General features: G+C 34.4%; 1 protein-coding gene across 5 annotated transcripts in view; it reads left to right on the top strand.

The window, feature by feature from the left end:
• Positions 1–18,249, top strand: part of LOC105295907 — a 108,669-nt gene that overhangs the window by 24,065 nt on the left and 66,355 nt on the right. For 4 of the 5 annotated variants that reach the window (XM_023533939.1, XM_023533938.1, XM_023533937.1 and 1 more), the window contains 3 exons: positions 1,625–1,803; positions 2,382–2,488; positions 5,833–5,946. In XM_023533939.1, coding sequence (XP_023389707.1) covers positions 1,636–1,803; positions 2,382–2,488; positions 5,833–5,946 — 389 coding nt within the window. In that variant the 5' untranslated portion in view covers positions 1,625–1,635. The remainder of the gene's footprint in view (positions 1–1,624; positions 1,804–2,381; positions 2,489–5,832; positions 5,947–18,249) is intronic. The other variant, XM_011365758.2, reaches the window with a different exon arrangement.

Genomic DNA, 18,249 nt, shown 5'->3' with positions numbered 1-18,249 from the left:
TTCAAATGCCTGATTACATATTTTATTTTTACTCTAGAATTTTATCACAGCATAATATGTAATATTTTTGTATCCTTAAAAGCCATGTATCCTTTGTTATTTAATAAATTTTTTTTGCCATAGAATTATCTACACATTAAAATTTAATTTTTAAAAAATCATATAATTTTTAACTTCTCAAAATTATTTTTTCTAGATTAAGTTAGAATTACAATTTTTAGTAATATTTAATATGTTAAAGCAACATATATTATAAATTTTGATAATTATCAAAAGAAAAATAAATTTATATATTTATTAAATTATATAATGTAAATTAGTCAAAATGCTGCTCTCAGTAATTTACTGCAATGCAGTATTTGTCATGAATAGATAAAACCATGAGCTATTAGGAAGGATGACAAAAAGCATGCTAATTCTTCAGTAAATGCCTTCACACAGTGTATTTAATTCTAACATTTACCTTTTAATGTAATTAAATTAGAATCACTTATAAAAACTCAGGGATAACTCCATTAATAAAGCTAGACATTACAATTCAACTTTTCTTATGAATATAAGGAGATGGTCTAATCTATAAATTTTCCCCCACCTCAAAAAAAAAGTAATTTGTCTAGAAGTTAGTATCAAGTTTTATTTTTTATTCATATCAAGAAGAACATACTAAATATTTTATGAGAACAAAAGAAGACAATCATACTTGGATTAAATATTTCATGACATTATCTGATAAAATTATCTTTAACTATCTAAACAGTTCATTTATGTAAAAATATGAAATGATATTAACCTTGAGAGCTATTTGCTTTCATTCCATTACCCAATGACTCACTCTAAGTATGAGAATTGAGAATAGCTGCAAAGAAATTACTTACCTTTAAATATAAGGGAAAATAAAAGTCATCTTTGGTGTTCAATATTTCTTATCAAGTCTTTTTTACTTTGTTTTTACCAGACTTTCCAAGGAGCAATGCATTCTTTCTTAGATATTAACGTAGGAAAAGGTGAGATTATGAAACAAAAATGTCTATTTTTCTCATAACCTACATTCTGAAGTATTTCTGGTTTTGGAACATCTAACAAGGGCCAAAATATTTTTATACATATTTAACAAAAATTCATATAAAATAGAAAAGTATAGGCAGCACTATATTGTATTTTTGGTACTAAAATCAATATTTGAATTGTGATATGTTTTGTCCATTAGAAGGTTATGTACCCCCTAAGAAATGTGCTATAGTAAAATCTAGCATAATTAAGGAATTTGCCTTCCTTTTGTCAAGAGAAAAAATGGCTAATATTAAGGAGGATGCAGGAAAGGAGAATCTGTATGACACTAGGAAAGAGTGCTACAATACTAAGGAAGTTAAATGCTATAGAAATTGATTTTCTTTAAAACATCAGTGTTCATGTTCTCCTTGGAAAGTCAGGTGCACAGGTACCCCACTTAAAGACTAGTGGGCTAATGACTTGTGCTTAAGATAAGACTCTTACTGATGATTTAGGAAAGCCACAATCGGATGTACATACCTCAAAACTGACCTCAGAACTGTAAGTGGAAAAATAAACAAATAGCTTGAGAAAATTTATTTATTATAATTCATTGTGATTGTCCAACTTTTAGAGAGAAGCACAATGCCAGTCTTAGAGTACCCTGTCTGTGCTGCCTGCCCAGAACAATGGATTGGGTTTGGAAATAAGTGTTTTTATTTTTCCGATGACACAAGGAATTGGACACACAGCCAAGCTTTCTGTGCCTCATTAAAATCTCAACTTGCTCAGTTTGAAACCCTGGAGGAACTGGTAAGAAATATTTTGGATCAGGTTCTTTGTTGAATACTTAGCTCTCTGATAAGGGTAAACTGCATAGGGTTAAAGCTGATAAGTGAGGAAGAATTCCATCCCAGGCAGACCTTGGGGACATGGGATGCATGTTGGTGCCTAACATTTGTTGGGGGTATATTCTCTGTCTGAAACCATCTGAGATATCTTAGATGCATTCTCTCATCTAATCCTCACAGTTAACTTGCAAGATTAGATGCATTGTTCTAATTGTAAAAAGAAATAAGCTAATTATATAATTTATTACCCGAATCGGGAAATTTTGGACAGTGAAAATGACAATATTAATATTATGCTGAAACAACAGGCATATACTGGGACTTTTCCAGTCAAACTGGGATGTATGGTCACTTTAAGTAATTTAGGATCAGAGACATTGAATGACTTAAACTGAGAAGTGGGGAATAGTCTAACTCCAAAATCTAAGCTTCTCAATTATACAGTGCTGCCATCCAAAAAGAGAAGGCTATAGGGAAGAGAGATTTAAGAGCAATATGAGAGAAAGAGACACATGTTTTACTTTCTGTGCTTTATAACAGAAATTCCTAAAAAGATACAAAGGCCTTTCTGACCACTGGATTGGCCTTAGCAGAGAATCATCACATCACATTTGGAAATGGACAGACAACACTGAATATAATGCCACGTACGTTTTGAGACTTCTTTTCCTTCTACCATGTTTATGTGGGGTTATGTATGTGAGTTGGGTTTATAAGAAAATACATTTAATATCATGGAAAGCTTGCTGCACTATGAGGTAAGAAATATAAATCCTTTATATGCACTTCCATTTATCAGTTATGCCTTTGGAAAAACTTGTTATCATGTCAGGTGAAGTCTTTTCCATGATGATGGCATTTGACACAGCTCTTGCACTTTCATCCAATGATTTAAACTTTGCTAAAATGCCTCTTTAGAAAGTAGAGAGAACAGCTGTTGTATAGGGGTTCTAAAATCCTAGAAAGTCACAGAAGAAATGATATGTACAAGATTCTTAAGTCCACTCTTCCAGGTGCTACATCCATTTGTAAAAGAAAGGTCTGCAGGGAACCGATGGGAATCTCTCCTAAAGTTTCATCACCAGAAGGAATTTTGTAACAGTTCCTTGGAGTGTGAACGTTTCAAAGAGGGTATCAATTTTAACTGTAACAATTACACTGGAAATTATAAAATGTAGGGGCCCAACCACTTTCATCAATCAAAGTGAAGCCCTTTTAGTATTTACTAGTAAAAAAGTATTTTTATTTACATATATTTTTGAAACAGTTCAGGAGAACACTGAAAATAATCTTCACTGAAGGCCACTGATGACAGCAGTTCATTTGGCTACGATAGCAAATGCGAGTTAACTATCTAATCAACAACATAACTGAGTTAGTAATGACAAATGTAAACTTGTGATATTCAAGCTGGGACCTTGAGAACATAAAAGGAACTAAATATAGAAATGGCATATATTACTAAACAGCCATATTAATAAAAGGTTTTTACTTTTATCTTACATACATTAAAAAAAAATTTTGGAGTGGGGTGCTTAAGATTACAGGCTGACCTCGGAGATATTATAGTTTAAGTTCCAGACCACAGCAATAAAGCGAATATCACAATAAAGCAAATATTGCACTAAGGCAGGTCACAAATTTTATGAGTTCTCAGTACGTACAAAAGTTATGTTTATACTATACTATAGCTTATTAAGTGTGCATATAGAATAATGTCTAAAATTGTGCTTAATAGCAGTATGCCTAAAACATACAATGTACATACTTAATTAAAATATTTTATTACTAAAAAAATATTAAACGCTATCTGAGCCTTCAGCGAGTCATAGTCTTTTTGCTGGTGGAGGGTAGGGTTTCCCCTTGATGTTGATGGCATCAGGTTGATGGTTACTGGCTGTGGCAATTTCTTAAAATAAGACAACAATGAAGTTTGCTACATTGATTGACACTTTAACAAACTATTTCTCTGTAGCATGTGATGCTGTTTGGTAGCGTTTTACCACAGTAGAACTTCTTTCAAAAATTGGGGTCAATCCTCTTAAAACCTATTGCTGTTTTATCAAATAAGTATATCTACTATTCTAAATCTATTGTGATTTCAACAATCTTCACAACATCTTCACCAGGAGTAGATTCCATATCAAGAAACTACTTTCTTTGCTCATACATAAGAAGCAGCTCCTTATCCATTAAAGTTTCATTATGAGATTGTAGCAATCCAGGTACATCTTTAGGTTCCACTTCTAATTCTAGTTCTCTTGCTAGTTCCACATCTGCAGTTAATTCTTCCACTGAGCCTCTCAAAATCATCCATGAGAGTTGGAATCAACTTCTTCCAAAATCCGGTTAATGTTGATATTTTGATCTCTTCCCATGAATTACAAATGTTCTTAATGACACCTAGAATGGTGAATCATTTCTAGAAAGTTTTCAATTAACTTTGCCCAGATCCATCAGAGGAATCACTATCAGTGGCAGCTATAACCTTTCAAAATATATTTTTTAAGTAATAAGACATGAAAGTCAAAATTACTCCTTGATCCATGGGCTACAGAATGGATTTTGTGTTAGCAGGAATAAAAACAACAATTAATCTCTTTGTACATTTCCATCAGAGCTCTTGAGTGAACAGGTGTATTGTCAATGAGAAGTAATATTTTGAAAGAAATCTTTTTTTTATGAGTAGTAGGTCTCAACAGATGTGCTATCATCCAGGCTTTGTTTTTCCATTTATAGAGCACAAACAGAGCAGATTTAGCATAAATCTTAAGGACCCAGGGTTTTCGGAATGGCTCCAATTTAAAGTCACCAGCTGCATTAGGCCCTAACAAGAGAGTCAGCCTGTCCTTTGAAGCTTTGAAGCTATGCATTAACATCTCTCTAGCTATGAAAGTTCTAGATAGCATCTTCTTCCAACATAAGGTCCTTTCATCTACATTGAAAATCTGTTGCTTAGTGCAGCCATCTTCATTAATTATCTTAGCTAGATCTCCTGGATAACTTGCTGCACCTTTTACATCAGCACTTGCTACTTCACCTTGCACTTCTTTATTGTGGAGATGGCTTCTTTCATTAAACCTCATGAACCAACCTCTTCTAGCTTCAAACTTTTCTTCCTTAACTTTCTTAACTTCTCTTAGTCTTCAAAGAATTGAAGAAAGTTAAGATCTTTCTCTGGTTTAGGCTTTGGCTTAAGGGAATATTGTGGCTTAATACTAATGGTCTTCTATCCAGACCACTAAAATTTTCTCCATATCAGCAATTAGGCTGTTTCACTTTTTTATCATTGGTTTATTCACTGGCGTAGTATTTGAATTTATTTCAAGAACTTTTCTTTTGCATTCATAACTTTTGCTAACTGTTTGCAACAAGAAGCCTAGCTTTTGGCTTATTTCAGCATACCTTCCTCACTAAGCTTAATGATTTCTAGATTTTGATTGAAAGTGAGAGATGTTTGACTCTTACTTTCAGTTGAAAATGTAGAGGCCATTGTAGAATTAACTAATTCTCCTAATTTCAATATTGTTGTGTCTCATGGAACAGGGAGACCTGATGAGAGGAAGAGAGACAAGGGAATGGTGGTTGGCGGGGTAGTCAAAACATGCACCACATTTATTGATTAAGTTCACCATCTTATATGGGCTCAGAATTTTGGTACCCTAAAACAATTATAATAGTAACATCAAAGGTCACTGATCACAGATCACTATGACAAATATAATAATAATGAAAAAAGTTTGAAATATTGTGAGAATTAACAAAATGTGACAGAGACATGAAGCAAGCAAATGCTGTTGAAAAAATTGCACTGATAGACTTGCTTGATTCAAGGTTGCCACAAACTTTCAATTTGTAAAAAATGCAGTATCTGAAAAGTACATGAAGCAAAACACAATAAAATAATGTGTGTGTGTATGTGTGTGTGTAGTGAAGGAATGAATATAGATATCGACTTATAAATTTTTAATATTTTTGTGTTTGGTTTTAGGTTTGCCATCAGAGGAATTGGGGAATGTGCCTACTTGAATGATAATGGAGTCAGTAGTGCTAGGCCTTACACAGATAGGAAATGGATTTGTAGCAAGTCATATACTGTCAATAGGTGACAAATTTCTTCAAGACATATAAATATGTACGTATTATAAATAGCATGTTCTTATCTTTTTAAATAATCATAGATATATAGCACATTTTTTTATTTACTATATATCTGTTCAAATTAGTATTTTTATTGCCTTCGGCTATAACAAAAAACAATTCAATCAAAAAATGGACAGAGAATATGAAAAAACATTTCTATTAAGAAGGCATACACTCAATATCGCTAATCATCAGGGAAATGCAAATTAAAACCACAGTGAGATTCCATGTCACACCAGTCAGAGGGCTATTATTAAAAAGTCAACAAACGAAATGTCAGAACGTGGAGGAAAAGGAACCCTTCGGCACTGCTAGCAGGACTGTAAATTGGTATAGCCACTGTAGAAAACAATATGGAGAATCCTCAAAAAAAAAAAAAAAAACCCCAAAAAACAAAAAGAGATTTGCCATATGATCCAGAATTTATGAATTTCTTTTTCTAAAAAGTATAAAAGCTGTCTCCTTTTGTCATTTCTTTAGGTCCTATATCTATGAGACCTCCATATGCACAAGTTAAATTTGTTCTTTCTCCCTGCTAACCTGTCTTGAGTCATTTTAGTTATTAGATCAGCCAAAAGAACTTAGAAGAGAATTTTCTTTTTCTATCTGACAGTCTTTATAGGGAATTTCCCAAACATTTATGAGAGATGCATTGCAAATTGCTATATGCAGCTGCTTCTCCATTGTTTAGTCTACCAAAAATACTCCCAATATCCATTCATAATATTTTTTGCAAAGATGCAAACTATCATAGAGTGGTATAGTACAGAAATCTGAGAGAGCATGATTCTAAATTAAGTAGGTATTAAATGGTATATGTTGATATTTAAAAAGCATGATTCTAAATTAAGTAGGTATTAAATGGTATATGTTGATATTAAGTAGGTATTAAATGGTATATGTTGATATTAAAAAGAGATGTTCATTGATATCAATTATTTTTTGATATCAAATAATTGATATCAAAGAATAATTGATATCAATGAACATCTCTTTTTCTAGATAGCATGGTCATTTTTATGGTGCCATGTGTGCTAACGAAGGATTGTCTATATAAGAAAAGAGATGTTCATTGATATCAATTGTTCTTTGATATCAAAGAATCCAAGAATAATTGATATCAATGAACATCTCTTTTAATATATAGACAATTCTTCGTTAGCACACATGGCACCATAAAAATGATCATGCTATCTAGAAACTATGCAACATGATTTTAATAACCAATGAGAAAAATTACAATTGGTCTGTGACATTTAAAAATTTTTAACTCATTCAAAATTCTTAAGTAAAATAAGCCAGACAAAAAGTTGAAAACTACATGAAATCACTTATATGTAGAATATAGACCTGAAAACAACATACAAACATGACAAACAGAGACTCATGAACATGGAGAGTAGAATAGTGGTTATCAGAGAGTAGGCAGAGAAAGGGGAGGTAGATGGGATAAAAGGGGTCAAATATGTGGTGACAGAAAGAAATCTATGCATAGTGAACATACAATTGTTGAATTATACACTTGAAATTTACTGGCTTTCATTAGCCAATGTTACCATAATAAATAAAAACAAAAAACAAAAAAACAAAAACAAAATTCTCATTGTCAGTTTCAAATATGTAGGAATATTTAAAAAGTACTAAAAGTAATATTTATTTTGTACTCTATATTAAAACATTAGAAACATTGACAAAGTATTTTTTGTACTTTAATTCTGTGTTTATGTTTTAAATTTCAGTGTGCTACAAAAGTATTATACCTATAAACAACATTGTTTATTTTATCTTTCATTGAATTTTAAATTCTGTATTTATTTTGGATTAAATCACAAAGAGTTAATTCCTGTAATCTTTAAGCATTCAATACTCAGTTTCAGAATTGTTTACATACCATCGAGCTTTAGAAAAAAATTTTTTTTTAAGTTTACATCATTAGCTACGCTGTACTGATGAGTCCCAAAAAGGACGAAATAACAATTTGCAGTGCCTTTCTCTTATGTACCTTCACCCCGCTGCTTTATTGCTGTATTAGTCAATTTATTCTTATAATTCTGTACAATTTTATTGTATACACTATGTCTAGTTCATGTCTGTATCCTTGAAGAGTAGCGCAGTGTCTCGAATAAAGAATATGTTCAATACATGCTTTCATGACTATGAGACTCTGCCTATTTGCCTAGTTTACTGCTAACTTTCTCACAAAAAAAGCCAGATTTCTACAGAAATCTAGAAAGTAAAAAAAAAAAACAATAAAAACAAGATTATATTGGTAAGCTGTGTGTGACTAACAAACAAAATTTGAGTTAAACTGTAATCCTAACTCATCTAGCATTCTTTTGCAAACTAGTTTCTAAGCAAAATATCTAAAGCATGGATTCTATTTCTTACCAGCTGTGATCTTGAAAAATTGCATAGCCCCGCAAACATAGTTTCTTCATGTGAAAATGAGTATATTAACACCAGTTTCACTGTGGTTTTTATTTGTATTTCTCTGATGATTAGTTGTAAGATTCAAATGAGAAGATCGCAGATGAAAATCTCTTGCAATATATTTGAGTGATAGTAAATGTTTAATAAACTATTGTTCTTTCATTATTTTTCTATGGAAGTAAAAGTAGAAATAACAGCAAAATTTCTGCCACTAATGTAGGAACTTTTGAGTGATGTTCAATTCATTGTCATTTTCCCATTGCCAATGACCAAAAGTCAGTGAGCTGTTTAAATCAGTTTCTAACGCTTCAGTGGAAATTGTTACTTGTGGAATTAATTATTCACAGCACATGTGGGAAATATTTCTTCACAAGAATAAGCCTGTAAAAGTAGATTGTTTTACCACAGGAAAAAAAATCTACATAATTTGAGATTTACCCATTCTTTCACTTTAAATCCATTCTGATTCATTCTTCACATTTCAACCAAACTGATCATTCCCCCCACCAGCTTTATTGAAGTATAATAGACAATTAGTTGCTCATATTTACATTGTACAATTCAATGATTTTTTTCAAGTATAGTTGGCATACAATAATATATTAGTTTCAGTTGTACAGCATAGTAATTAGAGATCTATATAACTCATGAGTGGTCAATCCACTAAATCAGGTACCCCTCTGCCCTCTTACATATTTTTACAACATCGTTGACTATTTTCCTTATGCTATACTTTATATCTTCATGACTATTTTGTATCTATCCATCTCTACTTCTTAAAACTTTTGCTTTTTTTCACTGTCCCCCCAAACCCTCCTTTTGCCTAATAGCGCTCAAAATATTCTCTGTATCTATGAATTTGTTTCTGTTTTTGCTATTGTTGATTTTGTTCTTAAATTCCAGATGTATGTAAAATCATTATCTAACTTACTTTATTCAGCACAATACCATCTAAGTCCATGAAAGCAATATCTTTTTCCATCTTATTCCTTTTAATCTGTGTGTGTCTTTTAATCTGAAGTGGATCTCTTGTAGGCAGCATATGTAGGGAGTCTTGTTTTCTTATCGATTTAGCTTTCCTATCTTTTGATTGGAGCACTTAATTCTTTTCCATTTGATGTATTTGTTGATAAATATGTAGTTATTACCATTCTTTATTCATGTTTTTGATATAGGATTTTTCTTCTTAAAGAAGTTCCTCCAACATTTCCTGTAATATTGGCTTAGTGTTGATAAATTCCTTTAGCTTATTTTTGTCTGGGAAGCTCTTTATCTGTCTTTCAACTCTAAATGATAGCTTTGCTGTATAAAGTATTCTTGGTTATAGATTCTAGGTTTTTAACACTTTGAATATTTTGTGCCAAGACCTTCTGTCTTGCAAAGTTTCTTTTGAGAAATCAGCTGCTAGTCTTATGAGTGCTCCCTTGTAGGTAACTAATTGCTTTTCTCCTGCTGCTTTTAAAATTCTCTCTTTGTATTTAACCTTTGGTATTTTAATTATGATATGCTTTGGTGTGGGCCTCTTTGGGTTCAGTTTTTGGGTGACTCTCTGAGTTTCCTGAGGTTGTATGTCTATTTCCTTCACCAGCTTAGGGATATTTTTCATCGTTATTTCTTGAAATATATATTTGATGTCTTGTTCTCCCTCTTTAGGTACCCCTATGACAAGGATATTGTTACCCTTAATTTTGTCCCATAGGCTTCTTAAATTATTATTATATTCTTGGTTACTTCCTTCTTGCCATTCTGTTTGGGTGTCCTTGGCTTCCCCATCCTCTGTATCGGTGGTTCCATCTTCTTGTTTTATCCACTCTATTGATTCCTTCTAATATACTTTTCATCTCAGATAATGTCTTCTTCATTTCTGACTGGTTCACTTTTATAATTTCCATTTCCATTTTTATATTTTTAAAATCTCTTTGTTAAAGTTCTCACTGAGTTCATCTACACTTCCCTTAATTGCATGGAGCATCTTTATAAGCAGTGATTTGAACTCTGAGTCTGTTAGATTGCTTGACTTCATTCTTTCATATGGTTTCTGCTTCTCTGTCTTCCCATTTTGTCTGCCTTTCTGTGTCTGTTTATATGTACTAAGCAAAGCTCCTAAGTCTCCCAGTCTTATCAGTGTGTAGTAGGTGTCCACAGTGCAGTCCTAAGAGATGTTCAGCTACAGGCAAAGTTTAGCCCTAGCCTGTCTCCCTAGGGCCACCTGTTAAGATTCAGCGAGCAATCCACAGGTGCTGTGCTTATAGTTGCCTCAAGAAGCCACGCCAGAAACCGAGATCTTGGTGCTGCTCAGCAAGTGGCACAGAATTCACTGAGGACACAACTGAATGTGGCTTAGATGTGGCTGTGACTTGGAAGAGATAGGATGTCCTCTGAGTGGAATGACTTCTGTTATCCTGTTCAATGGTGTTGACTTCTCAGCTACAGCCGTGCTGAGTCTGCACACTGGGAGCAGGGAGGGCTCAACAGAGGAACAATGGATACTGCCAGCACTTCTGCCCAGTAGAAAGCCTCACCTCCGGCCCTTACTCCAACAACTCAGTGTTCCCCTGTAAGTCCCTGATGACCCCTGAGCAGCTGGCCTGGCGCTGGTGCTCTGAGAGAGCAGGTCTGTCACTGTGAAAGTCCTGCTGGAACACGGCCCCTTTTAGAGGTGTCTGCAGCTTCCGGCTGTCACTGCCACAGCCCCTATCCCACTCAGCTGCTGGGGACTGAGCAGCCTTGTGTCTTTGCCCCCTTGTACCTCCAACTGTTACAGCGTGATTTCTTATTTCTCGCCCTAGTTGTAAGGCTTCTGTTCCTCTAGACCACCAGGCAAAATTTCTTGCCGTATGCTCTGTGTTTCTGTCTCAACTTTGATGTGGTCACAAGAGGGGATGAGCAAAACTTCTATTATCTATGCCATTTTGTCTGTTGTTCCTAAACTGATCATTTTAATCCAAAATATGATTGGGTCACTGCCTTGCATAAAATCTTTCAATAACTCCTCCTTTCATGTAGGAGGAATATACAACCCAAAATCCTAATGGTAATCAAAGTCATATAATATTATTATGATATCTTTTTGCTTTTCATCTTCTCTTAGTCATTCCCTTCAAAATCCCTGCCCCCAAAATTTGACATCAAAATAAAATGAATAAAATACATTATTTACTAAGTGAGTTTCCTGCTAGTGTATCTTAGAAGGTGGAAGGGTCCCAGAAACAATCAGGGCACAGTCATCCATGAATAATTAGGACTGTAGACACATCAGCCACACCAGTTCTAAAGACCTAGATTCCATTGTAGAGGATGAAGGCTCGATGGAGCAGATTAACTTTGGGTGTAGAATCTAAAAAACAAAATAAACGAATAGACAAAACAGAAACAAACTTATAGATACAGAAACATTTTGATGGTTGACAGATGGGAGTGGGGTTGGGAGGATGGATGAAAAAGTTGAAGGGATTAAGAAATACAAGTGGTAGTTATAAAATTGTCACAGGGATGTGAAGTACAGCATAAGGAAAGTAGTTAATAATATTATAAAAATTATGTATGGTGCCAGATGGGTACTAGATTTATTGGGGGCATCACTTTGTAAGTTATATAAATGTCTAACCGCTATATTGTACACCTGAAATTAATATAATATTGAATGTCAGCTGTAATAAAACAATAAAATTAACAAATAAATAAAATTAAAGTAAAAAAAACTTTGGGTGTGGCAGAGAACTGCAATATTCAATGTGTAGAGAGCTACAACTACAAAGAGGTAGTTTAGTCACCTCATCCTTAGTCTTAATAATCACCCTCCATGGAGGGTGTTATTTGATCTTTACATTAGGTTATATTTTCCTATCCTTGTGTTCTCGGTGTTATTTCCCAAATCTAAATCTCATTACACTGTGTTGTTATTGTTTAATCAATTTTCTCATTTTCTAGTAATAATGTATCTATATGCAGAGAGAATTCACAATGACTTTTTCTTCATTATGTTCTCAGTGTTTTATATGGTGCCTGACAGATGGTAAAAATTTAACCAATGTCTATTCAATTAATTAATCTGTCTCAATTTTTTCAGTTGTGGATTTTTTTAGAAAGCATATTTACTCTTAGTGGTTGTGGGCAATTTGCTTAAAATTATCTATAAGTTTAATTCAATTTCTATCAGAATACCAGAAGGATTTTTGTAGATGTAGACTATAGACAAACTTATTCTATAATTCAAACAAAAAGGCATAGGCCTAAGAATAGCTAACACAATCTTGAAAAAGAAGAATAAAGTGGGAAGAATCATTCTATATGATGTTGAGACTTACTATATTGTTAAGGTCATTAAAACAATATTGGCAGGGTGCTGAACACACAGTTTATATAACAGAATAGAGAACCCACACTAATATGAGTGACTGAATTTTCATAAAACTACAGAAGTAATTCTATAAATGATGCTGGAGGAGTGATGTCAGAAGCATGGCAGAATGAGAGATGTTCCCAAATCTCTCTCCTTGAAATATCAATAAGCTGAACACCCAAAACTCAACGAAAAACATCCAACCTACACACAAGCATGTCTGAGTGAGGGATCTGAGAATAAGAGCTACCACAGGTCAGAATTACTTGAGTCTGGCAATAGACAGGAAGAAACAAAAACCTGCCTCTGGCAGCCATCTCCCTGCAGGAGGAGGGAAAGGGAAGAAGGTGCGGCGGGTTCACTGACCAGCCCTGCCTGTGAGAGCTGTGAGCTCCATGCAGGGGCAGGGCCCATGGACCAGGGCAGAAAGCAGAAAAGTGGGGATGCAGACAGGCAACATCTGATTATTACCAGCCACGTTTGCAAAAAGCGAGGCTTAGCCACACCTCTCATTCTCCAACCCAGAGGGGACCTCTCGACATATCCTCCAAGACTAAACACCACAGAGCCCCAGGGGAATATGACCAAATGCTACCGAAACTGTTGTTAACACTGACAGGGACTGAGACCGAGGATAGTGAACATGATTGAATATTTATAAGACAAAAAAGGCATTATTCAGATGCCACCTACTGAAAAACAAAATAAAAACACCTTCTTAGCAATGGGCTAAAGAGAGACCTTTATATAATAAATTTTTTTCTGGGGGGGGGCGGGGAGGAAGCAGAATATACTTGCAATAATGTCTAGACAGGGAAATAGTCCATTAAACACCATGAACAACCAAGGTGACAAGGCAGCTCAGAAAAAAGCAGAAAAGTCTCCAGAAAATAAGCTTAAAGATATAGAAATATGTGACTTAAATGACAAAGAATTCAGTATGGTACTCTGGAAAGATTCAATAAGATCCAAAATAATTCATATCAACAATTTCAGGAATTGAAAAAAACTAGATCAGCAGAATCAGTTTTTTAGCAAGGAGATTGAAACCCTCAAAAAGAGCCAAATAAAAATTCTGGAGATGAAGAACACACTAAAAGAGATCAAGAATGAAATAGCACGCTTGGGAAATATAGTCAACCAAATGGAGGAATGAATAAGTGATATCAAAATATCAAAGACAGAAATCTAGAAATAAATCAGAGAGAAGAAAAGAGAAACCGAAGAATGAAAATTAATGAAAGAGAAATATAGGAACTAGCTGATACCGTTAGGAAAGGAAACATAAGAATAATGGGCATTCTCGAAGGGGAGGAAAAGGAGCAGGGATTAGAAAGCATTTTCAGACAAATAGTTGATAAGAATTTCCCAAATCTAAGGAATGAACTGAAGCTTGGAATTCAAGAAGTCAACAGAACATCCAATTGTCTCAACCCAAAAAGTCCTTCTCCAAGAAACATATTAAAATTATCAAAAATTAATGACAAAGATAGAATTCTCAGGGCAGCCAGGGAAAAGAAGACATTAACCTATAAAAGAACACCCATTACATTATCGTTGGATTTCTCAGCACAATTCTTACAAGTCAGAAAGAAGTGGAATCAAATATTCAAACTATTAAATGAAAGGAATCACCAGCCAAGAATAACGTATCCAGCTAAGCTTTCCTTTAGATATGAAGAGGAAATAAAGAACTTTCCAGATATACAAAAATTGAGGGAATTCTCCACTACGAGGACTACATTACAAGAAATACTGGAAGGGATCAGCTCACCTAAAACAAAATGACAAAAGAAAGAAAATACATACTATGAGTAAGGTGACTAGCAGGCAGATAGAAACAGAGGAGTGCAACCCTTACTAAGAACAGGGAATTATAAGTTTTTAAACAACAAGAAGAGATTTGCTATTGCAAGATAGTAAAGAACATTAAGTATACATAGGGACAAATTGAGATAATAATGACAGAAAAGGGGAGGATTCAAAGATCCAAATTTGCAAAGGGGAATGAAGAGAAGGCACACACAGAAGAAAATGGACAAATTATATATATATATATTAATCTCTTCTCTTCATATATATATAAACTATCCTCTACATATTCATAATGGTAACCACACACCAAAGATGCAGAACTGAAGTATATAACATAAAACAAGAATTACCAGATAGAAAATCCAAAAAACCCAATCCCCCCAAAAAAGAAAAGAAAAGAAACATAAGAACACTAACCTACCAGAAAGCAAAAGATAAAATGGCGATAAGAAAACCTTATATTGAACTCACCAGTAAAAAGGCAAAGTTGCAGATTGCATCAAAAAACAAAACCTAACCATATACTACCTTCAGTTCCATAGATACATCTCAGTTCCATAGACAATATAGATTCAAAGTGAAAGGGTGGTTAGAAAATCCTAAAGACTCCACAAGAACACTACTAGAAACAATAAGCAAATACAGTAAAGTCTCTGGATACAAAATAAAGATTCAAAAATCCATAGCATTCCTATACTCTAATAAGAAATGTCAGAAAAAGAAGTAGAAAAAATAATTCCTTTTGTGATTGCAACAAAAAGAATAAAATACCTAGGAATAAATTTAACAAAACATGTGAAGGGCCTATATAATGAAAACTATAGGACCCTATTTAAAGAAATCAAAGAAGATACAAAGAAATGAAAAGATAGTCCATATTCTTGGATTGAAAGAATCAACATAATTAAAATGACCCTATTATCTAAAGCATTATACAGATTTAATGCAATCCCATCAAAATCTTATCAGCATTTTTTAAAGAAATTGAACAAAAAAACATCAGATTTGTATGGACGCACAAAGACCCTGAATTGCCAAAGCCATCCTGAGAAAAAAGAACGAGGCTGGAGGCATTACTCTGCCTGACTTCGAATTATGCTACAAAGCGCCAGTAATCAAAACGGCATGGTATTGGCAGCAAAATAGACACACGGACCAGTGGAATAGAATCGAGAGTCCAGAGGTAAACCTATATTTATATGGGCAAATAATTTTTGACAAAAAAGTCAAAAACATACAGTGGAGAAAGGACATCTTCTTCAATAAATGGTGCTAGGAAACTGGAAAGCCGCCTGCAAAGGAATGAAACTAGACTGGTGTCTATAACCACACACCAAAATTAACTCAAAATGGATTTATAAGACCTAAAACAATAAAATGCATAGAAGAAAACATAGGAACTAAACTCAAGGACCTCGGACTTAAAGAGGATTTTATGAAATTGCCCTCAAAAGTAAAGGAAGCAAAAGCTAAAATAAATGAATGGGACTACATCAAACTAAAAAGCTTCTGCTCAGCAAAAGAAACTGTCAACAAAGAGACAACCATCCGAATGGGAAAATATATTTGCAAGCAATGCCTCTGATAAGGGCTTAATATCCAAAATATACAAAGAACTCATACAACTCAATAACAACAGAAAAACAAATGATCCAATCAAAAATGGACAGAGGACCTGAACAGACACCTCCCCCTAGAGGACATACAAATGGCTAATAAATATTTGAAAAGATGCTCAACATCGTTAGCAATTAGGGAAATGCAAATCAAAACCACAATGAGATACCATCTCACACCTGTTAGAATAGCTGTTGTCAACAGGACAAGTAATAAATGTTGGAGAGGATGTGGAGAAAAGTGACCCTCATACACTGCTGGTAGGACTGAAAATTGGTATAGCACTATGGAAAACAGTACAGAGCTTCCTCAAAAAACTAAGAATTGATCTACCATATGATCCAGCAATCCCTCTACTGGATATTTACCCTAAAGACTTGAAAACTTATGTCTGAAAAGATATTTGCACATCGATGTTCATAGCAGCATTATTCATGGTGGCCAGGGCATGGAAGCAACTGAAAATGATTGTCTAAAGAAGCAGTGGTACATATATACAATGGAATTTTACTCAGTCATAAGAAGAGATGAAATACTGTCATTTGCGACAACATGGATAGACCTCGAGATAATCATGCTGAGTGAAATAAGCCAGACAGAAAAAGTTGAAAACCACATGATACCACTTATATGTGGGATATAAACCTAAAAGCAACAAATGAATAGGAGAAAGAAACAGAGACTCATAGACATGGACTATAGACTAGTGGTTACCAGAGGATGGAGGGTGGAGGAAAGGGGGAGATAGATGGAGTAAAGAGGGTCAAATATGTGGTGACAGAAAGAAATCTAACTATAGGAGGTGAATACACAGTGTACAGATGAAACATTGGATTTCGTTAACCAATGTCACCACAAAAATAAACAAACAAACAAACAAATAAATAAATAAGAAAATAAAACAAAGTGAAATGGTGGAAAATGATATTTCAAGCACATGGCATTCAGAGAAAAGCGAGAGTAGAAGTACTAATATCGGACGAAATAGACTTCAAAATAAAAAAGGGAAAGAAAGATACTGAGGAACGCTTCATAATGATAAAGGGAATCATGTGCCAAGAAGACATAACATTTATTAATAGTTATGCTCCCAATTATGTAAAGCATTTACTAACAGAACTAAAGAGAGAAACAGACCAAAACACTATCGTAGTAGGGCACCTAAATACCCTACTGTCAGATATGGACAGATCATCTAAACAGAAAATCAATAAGGAAATAATATCCTTAAATGACACATTAGACCAACTGGACATAATTGATATTTACAGAATCTTTCATCCCAAAACAGCTGCTTATACATTCTTCTCTAGTGCATATGGAACATTCTCCAGGATTGAACACATACTGGGGCACAGAGAGAACCTCAAAAAATGTAAGAGGGTTGAAATCATACCAACTATATTCTCTGATCATAATGCTTTGAAGCTAGAGATCAATTGTAAAAAGAAAGAGAGAAGAATCACAAATACATGGAGATTAAACAACATGGTACTGAAGAATAACTGGGTCAGAGAAGAAATAAAAAGAGAGATCAAGAGAGACATAGTAAATGAATGATAATGGTAGTACAACATATAAAACTTTTGGGACATGGCAAAAGCAGTACTAGGAGGAAAATTCATATCATTACAGGCCTACCTCCAAAAACAAGAACAAGCCCAAATAAACAACCTAACCTTCATTTTAAAAAACTAGAAAAGGAAGAACAAATGAAGCCTAAAGTCAGCAGAAGGAAATAAATAATCAAAATTAGAGCAGAATTGGTGCCTCATAGTGTGGTGGTTAGCACGCTGCGTTACATGCAGAAAGTCCTGGGATCGCGCCCCAAGTGGAGCCATGGATCGGGCACCAGGCCCTCTAGGTGTGCCAGGGTCCGAGTGCACCAGGTTCCCTGAGTGTGCCGGGGATGCCAGGCCCTGGGGGCACCAGATCCCGGGGCCCTCTCCAAGCGCATGGGCGGAGACGCCCGCCTTCAGAGATCCAATTCTTAAAGGGAGATGGCAACATCCGTAAGTCAGGGGTGGAAGTGATGATGGGGGGAATTAAAGAGGAAAAAAA

The sequence above is a fragment of the Pteropus vampyrus genome, unplaced genomic scaffold, assembly GCF_000151845.1.
Source record: "Pteropus vampyrus isolate Shadow unplaced genomic scaffold, Pvam_2.0 Scaffold116, whole genome shotgun sequence".
Taxonomy (NCBI): Eukaryota; Metazoa; Chordata; class Mammalia; order Chiroptera; family Pteropodidae; genus Pteropus; species Pteropus vampyrus.
This window is presented reverse-complemented; position numbering and strand designations above follow the sequence as displayed.